This window comes from Scyliorhinus torazame, chromosome 11 (assembly GCF_047496885.1).
Source record: "Scyliorhinus torazame isolate Kashiwa2021f chromosome 11, sScyTor2.1, whole genome shotgun sequence".
NCBI classification, from domain to species: Eukaryota; Metazoa; Chordata; class Chondrichthyes; order Carcharhiniformes; family Scyliorhinidae; genus Scyliorhinus; species Scyliorhinus torazame.
Genome location: NC_092717.1, coordinates 185053555 through 185072352, shown reverse-complemented (window position 1 = coordinate 185072352; position 18798 = coordinate 185053555). Strand labels below are relative to the sequence as shown.

General features: G+C 46.7%; 1 protein-coding gene across 1 annotated transcript in view; it reads left to right on the top strand.

Annotated features, from left to right (window-relative positions):
* Window positions 1-18798, top strand: part of kif9 (kinesin family member 9) — a 215714-nt gene that overhangs the window by 191611 nt on the left and 5305 nt on the right. The window contains exons 18-20 of the mRNA XM_072468147.1: window positions 1663-1842; window positions 8480-8592; window positions 10410-10514. Coding sequence (XP_072324248.1) covers window positions 1663-1842; window positions 8480-8592; window positions 10410-10514 — 398 coding nt within the window. The remainder of the gene's footprint in view (window positions 1-1662; window positions 1843-8479; window positions 8593-10409; window positions 10515-18798) is intronic.

Genomic DNA, 18798 nt, shown 5'->3' with positions numbered 1-18798 from the left:
TCGCATCCTTTATCTCCTGCCCCACTATCGCTCCTTCTAATGTAGCCCTGTCCCCCTCCCCTAACCTTGGGTACTCCAGCCCATCTAGAAATTCCTGCATCTCCCGGTCTCCCCCGGGTGGCTCTGACTTGTACAACCTCTCATAGAATTCCTCAAAAACCTTGTTAATCAAATCCGGAGCCACCACCAACTTCCCTGCCCTGTCCCCCACCTGAGCAATTTCCCATGCCGCCGCCTCCCTCCGAAGCTGACCCGCTAACATACGCCTTCTCTCCATGTAAACTGCAGCCCTTGCTCACCTCAGTTGGCGCACCGCCTTCCTGGTAGACAGTCGGTCAAAGCTCGCCTGTAGTTCCTTCCTCTTTTCCAACTTCGCCAGGTCTCCATCTTCTGCATGCCTCCTATCTACCTCCAGTTTCTCATCTATTACCCTCTGCCACTCCAACCTCTCCTCTTTGTTCACCCTGGCCTTAAACAAGATCACCTCACCCTCACCGCCGCCTTTAGAGCCTCCCAGACAACTGCCTTTGACACCTCACCCGTGCAGTTGAAACCTGCATATTCCTCAATTACTTTTTCAATTTTGTCACAGAGCCCATGGTCCCCCAACAGTCCCACATCTAATTTCCACCCTGGCCTCTGTACTACCCCCTTCTCCAGTACCATATCCACCCAATGCGGAGCATGGTCTGATACTGCAATTGCCGAGTACTCCGATCCCTTAACCTCAGCCAGCAAAGCCTTCCACACCACAAAAACGTGGATCCGCGAGTATACCTTATGGACTGCCGAGAAAAATGAGTACTCCCGCTCCCTCGGGTGCAGAAACCTCCAAGGGTCCACCCCTCCCATTTCCACCATTAGCCCAGCCAACGCCTTTACCTCCCCTGATGGGACCAGTGAGCATGGCCGTGACTTGTGCAGCCTTGGCTCCTGCACCCTGTCCAACCTTGGCTCCTGCACCAAGTTCCAGTTCCCCCCCGCCCACTATCAGTTTGTGTGTGTGTCCCAAGTCAAGGATGGCCCCAAACACCTTCTTCTCGAATCTCACATCATCCCAATTGGGACCATTTACACTTACCAGTGCCACTAACCTCCCCTCCAGCGCCCCTGTCACAATCATATACCTACCCCCCTGATCTGCAACCACATTCTCCATCTGGAACCGTACGCTTTTGCTGACCATTACCGCCACCCCTCACGCCATTCCGTCAAATCCAAAGTGAAACGCCTGACTAACCCAGCCCTTTTTAAGTCTCACCTGGTCCTTCACCCTCAAGTGAGTCTCCTGCAGCATTACTACATCGGCTTTCAAACTTTTAAGATGCAAAAGCACCCTTGACCTCTTGACTGGGCCTCCTAACCCCCTCACGTTCCACATGACTATCCTAACTGGGGGTCTCACCACCCCCCCCTTCTTATCCACCATCATCATACCACCGGGCCCTGCCCCATGAGCCTGACCCGCCCCTATATCGACTACCTTTTAAGCTGCATATAATTCAGATGGTCCTGTACAAATCATTACCAGAGTTGCACTTGGCTCACTGTCATTTATTACCCTCAAAATAAGTCATTGTGTTTCTAACAGTTGTTTACTAAGGACCATAGCCTGAAAATACCCTAACATGTTTGATTGTTAGTCCTTTTTAAATCTAACAGGTGAGTACGTGAATGAACAAGGTGACCCCGTCATCGATGAAGATGAATTCAACTTGATCATGCAGCTGAAGGATCTGAAACACCATTACCGGCAAGTCTTTGATACTTTGCGAGACCTGCGGGTGGAGGTTCAATACTGCCAAAAACTGGTGGACCAGTGCAGGCTACGGCTGCTGACAGGTAAGGGAAGACACAGCCCAAAAACGTGCTGGGATTCAACAGCAACAGTTACATTGATCAGGAACATCAATACCATAAAACAGAACTAGATGTAAATTACCCAAACTGAATGCTCATCTAAGGACAAAGCTGTATTGTTGAAATGTCCGTGTATATGATGAGACTGTACTTATTTCACTGGCTCAGATAGATCTTAAAGACATGGCACCACTATTGAAAGAAGTGTAGGAAGGTATCCTGGCCAACATATCCCTCTGAACCAATATCAGACTTACTATCTATTCTTCATGGTGAGATTTGCAGGATTTTGCTTTGCACACAAGACTACAAAGTAACTCCTTGGATGTGAGATATTTTGAGGCATTTCTGAGAGACCTAGTAAGTTACTTTATAAATATAACTCTTACAAAACCAATTAGAATAGAAAAGTTTAGGTCCTCTGTGAATGCTTTCTGCGAGGGACTTGCGACGGTAGAGGGGAAGTCGCAAGTTGGGTGGCTCCTGCTCGAGGCTTGTTTTTAAGAATTTTAATGCCCGGTCCTAGGGGCAATTTGTAATGATCAAGTGTAAGGAGGCATAAAGAAGGCGAAGAATATCGAAGAGTCAGAAGAAAACTGCTGTGAAGAAGGGAGGGAGTGAAGGTTCACCACAAAGTGAAAGGGCCAGCCCAGGAGCTGGCAAGATGGCGGAGGCTGGGTGGGGCCACATTGCTTACAGCAGAGAAGATGACTGAGGTGATGTCCTTGGAGTTGGAGAAGCAGTTTGCTAAGCATATGGAGGTGCTGAGAATGGAGGTGACGGTGGCATTGAAGGTGTTGGTGGAGGTGGCAATTGCCCCGGTGAAGGTGGCTGTGTCGAAGGCATCGGCTGAGGTGCGGGAGCAGGGTGAGAAGATGAAGGGAGTGGAGGAGGCCATGTCGCAGCACAGCGATCAGCTCACCTCGATGGGGGATGAGCTGTGAAGGGTGGGCGAGGCCAACAAGGGGCTGCGAGCAAAATTGGAGGACTTGTAAAACCGTTCGAGGTGGCAAAATTTGAGAATTGTTGGCCTGCCCGAGGCGGTGGAGATCCCAAGCCCGATGGAGTACTTTGCCAATGTGTTGGCGGAGTTGATGGGGGACGGAGAGGAACCCTCTCAGTATGAACTGGACCGGGCTCATCGGTCGTTGTGGCCTAAACCAAAATTGAATAAGCTGCCAAGAGCAGTGATCATTTGTTTTCATAGGTACCACATGAAGGAGAAGGTCCTGAATTGGGGAAATCTGAAGCGGGGGGTGCAGTGGGCTGGTGCTGGTGTTCACATCCAAGACTTGACAGTGGAACTGGCAAGAAGGCGAGCAGCTTTTGGCCGAGTGAAGACAGCACCGTACAACAGTGGGTTGAGGTTTGGCGTGGTGTATCTAGCGAAGTTGAGGGTGACCTACAACTCCAGAGACTTCTGTTTTGAGACGGTGGTTTTTCTGAGGTGTGTGACTGCATGGGATTTGTTGGGTTGAGGAGGGGATAGTTTTTGCTGGTTGTTTTCCTGGGCAGGGGAGGGGAGGGGTGCCTGGGCAGGGGCTCCCCCCACTAGCAAGCATTAGTCGGCTAGTGAGCGAAGGTGTGGGGGGGGGGGGGGGGGGGTGCTGCAGACATTGGAGTCTGGTGAGTAGGTTTCAATGGGCCTAGGAGGTGTGAAAGGGGGATATGTACCCAGGAGACAGTCTACATCTCAATCGCCCATCTTTGTTGTTGGATCAGTGCCAGGAGAGATGCTGGGAGATCGAGGGTGGGCTCCCCTAGTTTTTTGCAACCTCCAGCAACTCCTTCCGTTACTGTGGTGTAAACTGCTTGGTCACCAGGTCATCGCCACCAGAGGGCGTGCCTGGTCTGTGTGTCAGGCTATTCCCCTGATGCCTTTTTGTCGTCCTTTTTCTTTCCGCAGTGATAAAATTTTCCAGGCCGTTTTTCTTGTGTGTTGTTATTGTTAGGATCCTTGGGTTTCTATCCTGCCTGCATGGTTCAAAGATTAGTTCCCATATCCTGGTCTAATTGGTTAAAACAATCCACTAATACTGCAAAGGTTGTTTCTCGGGCCTCCCACCTGGGCAGAGTGACCTTCAGCACCTTTGCCAATTTTGGCTTTAATCCAGCGACGAAGGCAACTTTCATCGCTCATCCATATCTTCGGGTCCCTCATTGTTCATTCCCAAATTTTCCAACCAGACCGATCTAAATCGCTCATCACACTCCCTCCGTCCCTTTAGCTGGCAAGCCACAATCTTTCCCCAGTCTGTTTTTGCTGGGCTAAAAACCTGTAGCCAGTACTTGATCGCAGCCCATCCTCCTCCTAATTGCTGCTTCGCGTCCCCAAGGGCGAATCAGACGTCTTTATTTAATTTCTTCCCATATTACCCAGGTGCCATTACCGTCAGAATCTGTACCCAATCCCATGGGTGGAGATTATAGATGCCCTTTAAAAGTTCCAACTGTTTCCATGTTTTCATTCTCCCTTTCTTGGGGTGTGGCAATTCTTTAGACCATTTGCCAATTTTTTCCAGGTTCACTGGGATATGGTGAAAATACTGGCGTATTCAACTTTAATTGTTTTCTTGTCACCTTCATCAGTAGTTTCTTCTGACTTAATTTTAACCCGTCTTTTCTTCAGAGGATTAAACCGTGATGAGGGGGTTTCCTCCTCTGAACTACTTTCTCCACTCTAGTCACTAGAGGATTCAGAATCTGTTTCTAGACTGGCTTCACGTTACTGCATTTTTCGCTGTCCTGCTTCTATTACTTCAAGGCATGGGTACTGTTATACCGTCAATTCACTGAGACCATGAGAACGAGTGAACATTAGGCTTTAATATCCATGAACTCGCCTGCCAGAGTCGGCTGTACAAATGAGTGCCACCCACTGGTGGCCAGACTATATATGGCCCCGGTGAGGGCGGAGCCCACCGGGGTTCCAGTACAGTACCTGGAAATACCATGTATCATCACTTCCAGGTCATGGGTCACATCATTATACAGACAGTACAGACAGCTCATGCATTAGGTGAAATACATTCACCACAGGTACAAACGGGACGATTTACTCGTGGGGGATCTGAGGGGTGCACCTGACCTTTTCGGTGGTGTTACTGTTTCTTGGCGCAATTGCTTCCTCAGTTCTTTGATTTTGGACTTAAGTTCCTTTACTTCGGACTTAAGGTCTGTTACTTCGGCTTCTAACTTTTCCGATCTTTTTTTAACTGTTGACTTACTGTCCTCAGCTGGTCTTTCACAACAGTCAGTGCTCTATCATGTTGGGATTGACTCGGAATTTTGCTTCGCTGTCGATCGTGGTCAATAACTAGGGACCGTTTGGTTTGTTCCTTTTCTTTCATACAGGTCGTTTTCCCCCAGATCCTTTTGATATCTTCCAAGGATCATTGCCCTGTGGAGGTACCATACCTTTCCTCAATCTCTGTACAGGTTTTGGATAAGTCAAACAACTGCTCTATGTACTCTTTCAATTGACAAAGGATCTCATCTATGGAAACGTCCGGCGGGGCTTGCCCGCCTTAGACTGTGTTTGGCAACTGTTTGTCCTTTTCCTCTGCCATAACACCAATTATTTTTGTTTAGACTCAAGCCGTGAGGCAGCCAGGCCAGTGTATCTATCCTGTATACCTCCAAAATCCGGACGTCTGTTAGGGACTTGAGCCGACTACCATACCGGACAAGTTCAAGTTCGCATAAGAGGGTTACCGAGTCTAAACAACGGCTGAGAACATTAAAAAATATATACGTGTCCTTACATCCAGGGCCCGATATAGGCCCGATGACCAGATCTCTGGTTCTGTTTCCCACTCGCGATCCTGCTCGCAGTGCCAAATTCTAGGATTTCTTATTTTCTAATAAGAGACAGGGTCCAGTGGTATTTTGAGATTGAGTTTATTGCAAAAACTTGGTAAGTACACTTTCAAAATACAAACAAAAGAAACAAAAGGCCAGCAGGGCAAAAGAGAGAGAACACTGGGAAGAGAACAAAGAAGAAAGAGAGAGAGACATGCACCAAGAGGTTTTACCTGCATTCTCTGGTATCTCTCCCCTCTATGCCCCCTATCGCCTTACAAGTTTTGAATTTTGACTTCTGAATGGTGCTCCCTATCAGCACTCACACTGGTATCTAACTTATTGGCTGTGCACATTTGCAGTCCGGATCCTGAAAGGCTGGTGTAACATTTCGCTTTTATCACCGCCAACTGAAAATGTATAATCTGACCTTGACTCAGAACAATACAAGCTTATATTTTATCTACAACCCAACTAATACTTTTTTTGACTTTCAATATTTTCAAAACTTGGTTTTAATATTTCTCCAGACTTACCTTTGCAGCTCGGTGGATGTTGTTGGTCTTCTTCTGAATTAGATGGTTGTCCTCCTGGTCATGCTGCTGGCACTGACAGCCACCACCACTGTCTCCCAGGCGGCATTGCTGACCCTGCTGCTTTTCCTCTGAACCCCTTGGAGGAACAGGATGCCCCGCCCCTCATTCATAATATCGAGAAGCCTGGCTAGGTCGTATTCCCCAAAGCGGGAGCAGGTCTGCGCGCTGCCATGCTTGTGTGTTGACTGGAAGTGCGTGGTGAGGGAACATTTAAAAGCAGCTTCCCCCTTGTTAGCGGCAAGAAGCTGAGTTGCGAATCGGACGGCGAGACAGCCAATAAAGGTGAGAAGCTTGTGGGGGCTTAGCACTAAATGCCGTTGACTACTGCTTGCGATCTTGCCAACATGGCCGTCAAGGAACGCCTCGCCAACGTGCCCAAAATTACATTTAGAAATGTATCAGTTGAATTGCGCCCAAAATATAACGTATCACAATTTCCTACATTTATCACTGACCAAATCTAAATTACTCCCTGTTATGGGTGTGATTGTCTCCTGAATGAAAGTGTCCCTCCCTCCTTGATGTCTGCATTTTAGATCCCAATCAACAATTTCAAGCCTAACTCCAAGTTTGGAATCTGGCTGAAAATGTGGTTGCTCAGTATCACACTTGGCTTCACAAACTCCCAAGCACTGCAGTTACACCACATGGACCCTGCCATTCCTATCTAACCTTGCTTAAAATATTTAATTTAATAAGACTTGTAGTCATTCAATTGTCTTAATTTTATTAACTAATTGGGTTAACTAGTTTTAAATTCTTGGTTTATTAAAGTATTAACTATATTTCCCACTTCCTAGTTTGAACTACTAGCTTAAAGAGCAAAAGATACTCACTTGATCTGCCTGCTATTCTGTGAGGACACTCCTTAATTTATTTTTGCTCTCTTTCTGTCTCCACACTCTCTCCTTTTATCATCCTGGCCACTTGTTTTGCTTTCTCAGTGCTTTAGACTCCCATTCTTTTTATCCCCGATGCTCTGGGATACTGGTCCCACTCTCATTCCCACAGTGCACGCGGTCCTCTGCTCCTTTTATTCTCCACCCCCCCCCCCCCCCCCCAAATGATCTTAGCCTCTAGTCCCAATCTTCTCAGCCTTTGTTTCCAATTTGTTTTCAGGGTAACACCAGCAACACAGCAATTATTGACCATTCCTAGTTTCCCCTGAGGGCATTAATTAATAATATGGAGTGATTAGCACTGTGGCTTCACCGCTCCAGGGTCCCAGGTTTGATTCCCGGCTTGGATCACTGTCTGTGCGGAGTCTGCACGTTCTCCCCATGTCTGTGTGGGTTTCCTCTGGGTGCTCCGGTTTTCTCTCTCAGTCCAAAGATGTGCAGGTTAGGTGGATTGGCCATGCTAAATTGCCCTTCGTGTCCAAAAAGGTTAGGAGGGGTTACTGGGCTACGGGGATAGGGTGGAAGTGTGGGCTTAAGTGGGTGGTCTTTCCAAGGGTCGGTGCAGGCTTGATGGGCCAAATGACCTCCTTCTGCACTGCTTCCGCACTGCAAGTTCTATGTTCTATGTAACTAAGTGGAAGTGTCATGTTCTCTTTCCTGAAAGACCGTAATAACCCAGAGAGGGTTAGTGATATCACTACAGGTTTCATCCTTATTTTTTCTTGTGCTAATATCCCCTACTCTGAGCTCATGGTCCTTAGGTTGCTAGCCCAGGACCATAACAACTACATTCACATAACCACTCCCACCTCCCATGTCCTTGTTCCTCTTGTCTGCATTTGTTTAGTATGCTGACTCAATGTACAGACAAACTCCTCATGATCTGACCCTGCACTATAAGCTTGGACATAACTTCAGTACTCTGTTCTTATTTCATCTGTGCTGAGGGACCAGGGTGGGCTAGACACACCAAGGACAACCAGGAGGTGAATGGCAAAAGCTTCGAAGGTAAGAAGAGACAAGAATGATGATGGCTAGAACAATGAATGCCTCAGCCCCCAAGTGAAATACATTTTTAAATCTTAATCAGATGCTAAATTTAGCCAGTGCCCAGGTTGAAGGTGGGAGACGGTTCGGCTGTAATGACCCCAGATTCAAACCGCTCTTCGTGCTCAGTGGCTTGGCTCCGAAATAAAGAATGTTAGCACAAAGGTAGGCTGACGCCCAACAAGCCAATCCTCAGAAACTGTCAGAAAAGAGAGGAGAAATTTGGCAGTATGATTTTAATAGTGATTTATTTAATTATGTTTTCCTCCGGTACAGAGTTTAATATTTGGTACAATGAGTCTTTTCTCATTTCTAATGATGTTCGACATACACCACAAAAAGATAGCATCCGACCAGGATTGATCCCAAACTCCAGAATACTATCTCTGGTAAGTAACTCCGGATTGTTTACACTGCACATGTATAGAACATAGAACATAGAATTTACAGTGCAGAAGGAGGCCATTCGGCCCATCGAGTCTGCACCGGCTCTTGGAAAGAGCACCCGACCCAAGGTCCACACCTCCACCCTATCCCCATAACCCTGTAACACCACCCAAAACTAAGGGCAATTTTGGACACTAAGGGCAATTTAGTATGGCCAATCCACCTAACCTGCACATCTTTGGACTGTGGGAGGAAACCGGAGCACCCGGAGGAAACCCACGCACACGTTGGGAGGATGTGCAGACTCCGCACAGACAGTGACCCAAGCCGGGAATTGAACCTGGGACCCTGGAGCTGTGAAGCAGTTGTGCTATCCACAATGCTACCGTGCTGCCGAGAAGTGTGCTCACTGCACGCTGCCCACTGAACATTACCTTATATACATTACCTTATATACAGTTCCCTGGTGGGAGGCGGAACCGGAGGCGGAGTCCACCAGGGTTCCAAACCTGGTCTTAAAGGGATCATCACATTAAAGGTACAGTTATCGTTCATCACAAACCACAAGCTAGTCGATAGAGTCAAGGATGAAGGAGTCAGGCTTAGTTAGCAATAAGCCACAAGTTTATTGGGGGAAGACGTTTCTTTGAGTCCCAGTTACCTACAGAAAAATTGTCAGCCTGTTAGAGGGATAAAAGTCGTGGTTTAATAGTGCAAAGCGCCAATCATAAGGGCTGCACGGTAGCACAGTGGTTAGCACTGTTCGATTCCCAGCTTGGGTCACTGTCTGTGCTGAGTCTGCACGTTCTCCCCATGTCTTTGTGGGTTTCCTCTGGGTGCTCAGGTTTCCTCCCACAGTCCAAAGATGTGCAGGTTAGGTGATTGGCCCTGATAAATTGCCCTTGGTGTCCAAAAAAGGTGAGGTGGGGTTGCTGGGTTACGGGGATAGGGTGGAGGTGTGGGCTTAAGTGGGGTGCTCTTTCCAAGGGCCAGTGCAGACTCGATGGGCCGAATGTCCTCCATCTGCACTGTCAATTCTATGCTCTTCCATGATCTCTACTGCTCTCCAACAGTTTCTGTCCTCTGGAGAGAGATGATGTGGAGACTCGAGAGGTAAGGGTGGTTCATGCATTGGACCAATCCAGCAGTCTGTCAGGGAAGGAGTGAAAAGAAAAAGTTGTGACATTAGGGGTTTGCAGATAGACTTTTGTCCAAATCAGACTCCGAACAAAGGATGGCACGTTGCTTCCCTGGTATATACCTATATATATTATATATATTATATATATTATATATATTATATATATTATATATATTATATATATTATATATATAAATTTCTGAAATACTATCCATGTTAATGAAAAGTGATAAACGGAGGATGATTAGGTCCTTGAGGGTGATTTTCTTCTTAATGCTTTGCTACAAGGTACCAGGAGGTTGAACCCTCATGCAATGATTGAGCCACCTAAACAAAGGAGAATGTTGGAGGCATTGGCAGGTAGGAGAGAGAGATTTCTAGTGGAGCTTTTGAATCAATTGCAGGAATTACTGCAGGTGTAAATGAACACCATACAGATTGGAGCAAACCTTCACGTGTGCCAGTAAAATGTAAACCAATGTTTAAGAAGTTTAAATCTGAGGATGGGAGAAAAACAAAGGAAAATGTTAAAGCAAATAGGAATTGTAAAATAAGGATTTTTTTCTGCCACAATGTGGAGAAACGATCCCAATCCCTAGCACAATCCAGTACCCACAGGAACTACTGGGAAGAGCAAACTGCCCTAGTCTTATTTCTCTGTGCCTTCCATCTATCTAGGAAGAAGATGATAAGGAGAAGTTCCAACGCATCCAGGATGAAATCCTGATGGAACATCCCAGTTCAATGGCGTTTTATAAAGCACGGATGAAGCTGGAACAGAGGGTAGGTGAAAGGCTGGGCAGATAATTGGATGAAACATCTGGAATAGTGCTCAGTAAGAATTTTGTAAAAGTTGTTGAGGGTGAGGGACAGGCAATTAATTCTTTATTCCTTACTGTAAACATGTGATCGGAGTGTGACTGACCAATACCGTTGCCAATTGTATTCTCGGAGGTTACATCACATGACATGCTACCACACTTCAGCCATTAATCGGCTAACATATCCATCCTTGTGACGTACTGCCTTCCAAGCCAATTGGAAAGCAAAAAACTCATTATGCAATTGAGTGATCCTTGAATGTCAGCCAGACGGCCGTTTCTTTTTGCCATTTTCAGTATTTTCCTATCTGGTAAAGAGAAATTTTCAAAGAATATGACCACAACAAATAAATCTCTTTTAATATACCGATGATTTTTTACCCGGCGTTGCACACAGCGGTGTCCTGGAGATTGATCTTCTATTCCTGGAGATTCCAGGTAAATCCTGGAGGGTTGGCAACCCTTCAACCGACACACATTCAAGGGATGAGTGTATGAAAATGACAACTTGGCTTTGCAAATTGGTCATGCCCCACCTGCCTCCACATTGAACCCCAGCAGCAATTGCATTATGCCTTTTTGTTTTTTTCCCCCAACTAAACAGTCTTTACTCTTTGTGTCAGACTAATTATCACCAAATTTTGAGATGTGATCTCCAGCTCTTCAGCGAGGTGTTTAGATCGGTAGAGCTGCCGAGGGGGAACGAGTTCAGGTATCTACAGGTTAGGGACTTTGCGCAAAATGTCTGGAGGAGGTTGCCGGGCTACACCCTGCTGGAGCGACTGCTGCTTCCGGATGTGGAAGGGAAGTGAAGAATTGGGGATGTATACAAGTGGCTGAGGGAGCAGGGAGGCGAATGGGTGGTGAAGATCAAGGAGAAATGGGATGGGGAGTTGGGAGGGGAGATCAATTGGAGAGTATGGATTGAGGCACTGCGTAAGGTAAATGGGACATCCTCCTGTACAAGGATGAGACTGAGCCAGTTTAAGTTGGTGCACAGGTTGCATATGACTCGGGTGAGAATGAGTGAGTTCTTCCAGGGGGTAGCAGATGAGTGTGAGAAGTGTGGGTGGAGGCCAGCGAATCACGCGCACATGTTTTGGGGTTGTAAAAGATTCTGGGCGGGAGTGTTCGCGGTCCTAGCCAGGATAGTGGGGGAATAGGTGGTGGCGATATTTTGGATTTCAGAGAAACCGGAGCTCATGGAGAGGAGGAAGGTGATGTCGTGCCTTCAGCTCTCTGATTGCACACGGTGAATTTTACTGGAGTGGCGGTCGACATCACCACTGGGGGTAACGGCTTGGTTGGGTGACCTGTACAACTTCCTGCGGTTGGAGAAGATAAAGTATGAGTTAAGGGGCTCTGCAGAGGGGTTTGAGAAAAGGTGGGGGATGTTTGTGACCGTATTTGAGGAGTTTTGGTTGCGGGGGGGGGGGGGGGGGGTGATAAAAAGGGGAAAAATTTGTACAGACCGTAAAGTTGATTGGTGGGAAGCATGTTTTCCACGGTGTTTATTTGCTGTAACCTGTTTTGATACATGTTTGTAATAAAATACATTTTTTTTTAAAAAAGAGTTGTTTAAATCAACGCAACAGAATGATGTAAATTCTGTCCAGATATTTTGCATTCCTCATTTAGCTTTTTCCCAGGAGTGTGAGGCAGTCACATGGGCCCGTATACACTGGTGGTAAGCTTCCTGCATTTGCCATTTAGGAAAGCACTAAGAGAAAATGTAATATAGGTTTTTTAAAGTTGGAGGCAAGGTGGTTTTCTAGAATTAGAGAATCAGTAGCAAGAGGTCAGGACATCAATTTTACAATTTGTTCTGTGTTAGTCTCACCCCCACAACTCAAAGCTGTGCAGCGTAGGTGGATTGGCCACGCTAAATTTTCCCTTAATTGGAATTTTTTTTTTTTTTTTAATTGTCATCAAGAGATTTTTATCTTCTAATTCATGCTCAGGATTTGGTGTCACTGGCCAGGCTGACATCTATTGCCCATCTCTAGTTGCCCTTGCGAAGATGGTGATACAACTTGGGCAGTTAAGAGTCAATCACATTGATATGGGTGGCAGCTTTCCATCTTGTAAGACGATGGTTTGTGCCGTGGTAGTCAAGTCTGTGATAAGCATCGCCTGGTGTCCCTCAGGAATCCCACTCTGGAATACCAGTCTCTGCCCCATTTGCTGCAGAGGAAGACTGAGCTGAGAAGGTGCGTGTTTCACTGAACTCTCTTTCCTCTGGGCCCTCTTCTCAGTCAGCTGAACATTTTGTTTCTGTTCATTCTTCCTGTGCTCTTCCCCAGTCAGCCTCAGTTACTGACTCCCAGTTGTTAGTGTCAGTGTTTGTCATCTTCATATCTCATTTGCAGATGTCCTTTTTAGCGGATGTTTGGAAACCCAACAGGTCATGACCCAGAGGCCAATTCACTGTATTAATAACCTTTGGGTGTATGGCCATCATCTATCTGATGGATGTGGCTGAGCCAGCACAGACATCTTTGGCTCATCAATGTGTGTCTGCTGATGGAATTAGCATGCTCCAGGAGCTCTGAGTTGGAGACCTGGTACTGCCAAATTATATCAACAGTACTTTTAAAACAGCAAAGGTGGAAACTGTTCAGCCTTTTTTCCTGCCATCATATGTTGTCCACGTCTCACTACATAGAGTGCCCTGAGGATGCAGGCTTGGTAGACTTGCAGTTTAGTATTCTCAGTGGGGTAACTGTTGTTCCACATCCTCTTACACAGCTTTCACAGAATATCCGCAGCTTTTGCAATGTATGTGTTGACTTCAACATCAAGTGACTGATTGCTGGCTATTGTCTAGCCTAGATAAGTAAAACAACAACAATTTCCCAGGTCACATTGTCAGTGCTGATAGATGGTGGTCTGGCAACATCCTGGACTGTGGCATTTGTCTTCTTGATGCTGATGGTCATAGAATCATAGAAGTTTACAGCATGGAAACAGGCCCTTCGGCCCAACCAGTCCATGCCGCCCAGTTTTTACCATTAAGCTAGTCCCAGTTGCCTGCACTTGGCCCATAACCCTCTATACCCATCTTACCCATGTAACTATCTAAATGCTTTTTAAAAGACACAATTGTACCCGCCTCTACTACTACCTCTGGCAGCCCATTCCAGACACTCACTACCCTCCTGAGTGAAGAAATTGCCCCTCTGGGCCCTTCTGAATCTCTCCCCTCTCACCTTAAACCTATGCCCTCTAGTTTTAGACTCCCCTACCTTTGGGAAAAGATGTTGACTATCTACCTTATCTATGCCCCTCATTATTTTATAGACCTCTATAAGCTCACCCCTAAGCCTCCTACGCTCCAGGGAAAAAAGTCCCAGTCTATCCAGCCTCTCCTTATAACTCAAACCATCAAGTCCCGGCAACATCCTAGTAAATCTTTTCTGCACTCTTTCTAGTTTAATAATATCCTTTCTATAATAGGGTGACCAGAACTGCACACAGTATTCCAAGTGTGGCCGTACCAATGTCTTGTACAACTTCAACAAGACGTCCCAACTCCTGTATTCAATGTTCTGACCAATGAAACCAAGCATGCCGAATGCCTTCTTCACCACCCTGTCCACCTGCGACTCCACCTTCAAGGAGCTATGAACCTGTACTCCTAGATCTCTTTGTTCTATAACTCTCCCCAATGCCATACCATTAACTGAGTAGGTCCTGGCCTGATTCGATCTGCCAAAATGCATCACCTCACATTTATCTAAATTAAACTCCATCTGCCATTCGTCGGCCCACTGGCCTAATTGATCAAGATCACATTGCAATCCTAGATAACCTTCTTCACTATCCACTGCCACCAATCTTGGTGTCATCTGCAAACTTACTAACCATGCCTCCTAAATTCTCATCCAAATCATTAATATAAATCACAAATAGCAGTGGACCCAGCACCGATCCCCGAGGCACACCACTGGTCACAGGCCTCCAGTTTGAAAAACAACCCTCTACAACCACCCTCTGCCTTCTGTCGTCCAGCCAATTTTGAATCCAATTGGCAACCTCACCCTGGATCCCGTGAGCTTTAACCTCCTGCAACAACCTACCATGCGGTACCTTGTCAAAGGCTTTGCTAAAGTCCATGAACGTCTACTGCACTGCCCTCATCTACCACCTTGGTCACCCCCTCAAAAAACTCAATCAAATTTGTGAGACATGATTTTCCACGCACAAAGCCATGCTGACTGCCCCGAATCAGTCCTTGCCTCTCTAAATGCTTGTAGATCCTGTCTCTCAGAATACCTTCTAGCAACTTACCTACTACAGACGTTAGGCTCACCGGTCTGTAGTTCCTAGGCTTTTCCCTGTTGCCCTTCTTAAACAAGGGCACAACATTCGCCACTCTCCAATCTTCAGGCACCTCACCTGTGGCTGCCGATGATTCAAATATCTCTGTTAGGGGACCCGCAATTTCCTCCCTAGCCTCCCACAACATCCTGGGATACATTTCATCAGGTCCTGGGGATTTATCTACCTTGATGCGCTTTAAGACTTCCAGCACCTCCTCCTCTGTAATATGCACACTTCTCAAGACATCACTATTTATTTCCCTTAGTTTCCTAACATCCATGCCTTTCTCCACCGTGAATACCGATGAGAAATATTCATTCAGGATCTCACCCAACTCTTGTGGCTCTGCACATAGATGTCCTTGTTGATCCTTAAGAGGCCCTACTCTGTCCCTAGTTACTCTTTTCCCCTTTATGTATCTGTAGAATCTCTTTGGATTCTCCCTTGCATTATTTGCCAAAGCAATTTCATGTCCCCTTTTTGCCCTCCTGATTTCCCTCTTAACTCTATTTCGACAATCTCTATACTCTTCAAGGGATCCACTTGATCCCAGTTGCTTATGTACGTCATATGCCTCCTTCTTCTTTTTGACCAGAGTCTCAATAGCTCGAGTCATCCAGGGTCCCCTACTTCTACCAGCCTTGCCCTTCACTCTAAAGGGAATGTGCTTACCCTGCACCCTGGTTAACACATTTTTAAAAGCCTCCCATTTACCAGCTGTCCCTTTGCCTGCCAAGTCTCCCCCAATCTACCTCTGCAAGTTCCTGTCTGATACCATCAAAATTGGCCTTGCCCCAATTAAGAATTTTAACTCTTGGGCCAGACCTATCATTCTCCATAGCTATCTTAAAACTAATGGAGTTATGGTCACTTGTCCCAAAGTGATCCCTCACTAGCACTTCTGTCACTTGCCCTTCCTTATTTCCCAAGACGAGGTCAAGTTTTGCCCTCTCGCTAGTCGGTCCATCCACATACTGAATGAGAAATTCCTTCTGAATACACTCAACAAATTTCCCTCCATCCAAGCCCCTAATGCTATGGCTGTCCCAGTCAATGTTGGGAAAGTTAAAGTCCCCTACTACTACCACCCTATTATTCTTGCAGCTATCTGTAATCTCCTTACATATTTGCTCCTCAATTTCCCGCTGACTATTTGGGGGCCTGTAGTACAGTCCTACCAAGGTGATCTCTCCCTTCTTATTTTTCAGTTCCACCCATATAGACTCAGTGGGCGAACCCTCGGATATATCCCCTCTAAGTACTGCCGTGATGTTCTCCCTAATCAAAAACGCCACTCCCCCTCCTCTCTTACCTCCTGTTCTATCCTTTCTATAGCATCTGTACCCCGGAACATTGAGCTGCCAGTCCCTTAGCCATGTTTCCGTCATAGCTATAATATCCCAGTCCCATGTGCCCGTCCATGCCCTGAGTTCATCCGCTTTGCCCGTCAGGCCCCTTGCATTGAAATAAATGCCGTTTAATGTAGACTTTCCATGCTCGCTGCCCTGCTTTCTCTGGTCATGCTTTACACAGTCCCCCTTCCTGCCTTTTGTTTCTGTCCCCACTGACTTCCTACATCGGTTCCCATCCCCCTGCCACATTAGTTTAAACCCTCCCCAACTGCACTAGCAAACACACCCCTGAGAACATTGGTTCCGGTCCCACCCAGATGCAGACTGTCCGATTTGTACAGGTCCCACCTCCCCCAGAACCGGTCCCAATGTCCCAGGAATTTGAAACCCTCCCTCTTGCACCATCTCTCAAGCCACGTATTCATCCTAGCTATCCTGTCATTCCTACTCTGACTATAGAACTTAGAACATAGAACAATACAGCGCAGTACAGGCCCTTCGGCCCACGATGTTGCACCGAAACAAAAGCCATCTAACCTACACTATGCCATTATCGTCCATATGTTTATCCAATAAACTTTTAAATGCCCTCAATGTTGGCGAGTTCACTACTGTAGCAGGTAGGGCATTCCACGGCCTCACTACTCTTTGCGTAAAGAACCTACCTCTGACCTCTGTCCTATATCTATTACCCCTCAGTTTAAAGTTATGTCCCCTCGTGCCAGCCATATCCATCCGCGGGAGAAGGCTCTCACTGTCCACCCTATCCAACCCCCTGACTATCACGTGGCACTGGTAGCAATCCTGAGATTACTACCTTTGAGGTCCTACTTTTTAGTTTAACTCCTAACTCCCTAAATTCAGCTTGTAGGACCTCATCCCGTTTTTTACCTATATCGTTGGTGCCTATATGCACCACGACAGCTGGCTGTTCACCCTCCCCCTCCAGAATGCCCTGCAGCCGCTCCGAGACATCCTTGACCCTTGCACCAGGGAGGCAACGTACCAACCTGGATTCTCGTTTGCGTCCGCAGAAACGCCTGTCTATTCCCCTTACAATTGAATCCCCTATCACTATAGCTCTGCCACTCTTTTTCCCGCCCTTCTGTGCAGCAGAGCCAGCCACGGTGCCATGAACCTGGCTGCTGCCACCTTCCCCTGGTGAGCCATCTCCCCCAACAGTTTCCAAAATGGTAAATCTGTTTTGGAGGGAGATGACCGCAGGGGATCCCTGCACTGCCTTCCTACTCTTCTTCTGTCTGTTGGTCACCCATTCCCTATCTGCCTCAGTAATTTTAATCTGCGGTGTGACCAACTGACTGAATGTGCTATCCACAACTTCCTCAGCATCGCGGATGCTCCAAAGTGAGTCCATCCGCAGCTCCAGAGCCATCAAGCGGTCTAACAGGAGCTGCAGTTGGACACACTTCTTGCAGATGAAGGAGTCAGGGACACCAGAAGGGTCCCTGACTTGCCACATCTCACAAGAGGAGCATGACACGGGTCTGAGCTCTCCTGCCATGACTTAAACCTGAAGTTAAATTTGAACTACACTACACAGCTAAGAGAAAGTCAAAGAGAGAGAAATCACTTACCAGTTACAAGCCAATCACTTACCTGCTGGCTGTGATGTAATTGCTCCCGAGACTCCCTCACAGGTCTGCTTCTCTGCACCTCCTTAAGATGAGCACCAAATTCCCTTAACTAGTTAATTAATTTACTTAATTAATTGGATTAAAAAAAAATTTGGGGGGGGAAACTCAACCCCAAACACCAAACTCCAAAAAAACACAGCCCTCACTCACCTCTTACCCGAACTCAGCCTTACCCAAACTCAGATACACTCTGTTTGCCTCCAGCACTCTGTTTCTATCGGCACTTCAGCCACACCCTTTGTATCCTTCCTGATTTAGTCAGCCAATAGGCCTGCTCCCGAAACTGATCTCCCGAAACTAACAGCTGAGCTGCAAGGCAAGGAAGTTGTTAAGCAGTACTTTACAGCAAATTTTACAGGCATGTGAGAGTCTGTCCATTTGTCGCTGAAGGTGTTCCTCGGTATGAAATGATCATTGGCTAAGAACAACTCCCTGATTAGGACTTGGTGCAGCTTTGTCTTGGAACTCAGGTAAGCATGGGGGAATAGCTTTCTGTCAGCTTTATGCAAGTAGACAAACTCTGCAGTTGATCTGAAGGCATAAGACAACAAAAAGAAGAATATGCTGAAGACTGTCACTGCCAGAACACAACCCTATTTGACTCCACAGCGGATCTCAGAGTTATAATGTCATCTTGACATAGCTGACCTTACCCATCAAGTTGTCTTGGAAAGAGGAGATCACATTGAGTAGCTTCAGCAGGCAGGCAATTTTCTCAAGCAGCTTCAATAGACTGCCTCTGAAACAGCGAGAGAAGAGCTCTAAGTTTCAAAGTCTAGTGAGAGGAGAGGTATGAGTTTCATACTTTGAAGTAGTAAGTGGAGAGCTGGGAACCTCACTGTCCAGCGATTTGAAAGCCAGGAATTTCACAGTCGGCCGCAGTGAGAGGGGAACTGGGGTTTTCACAGTTTGAAAC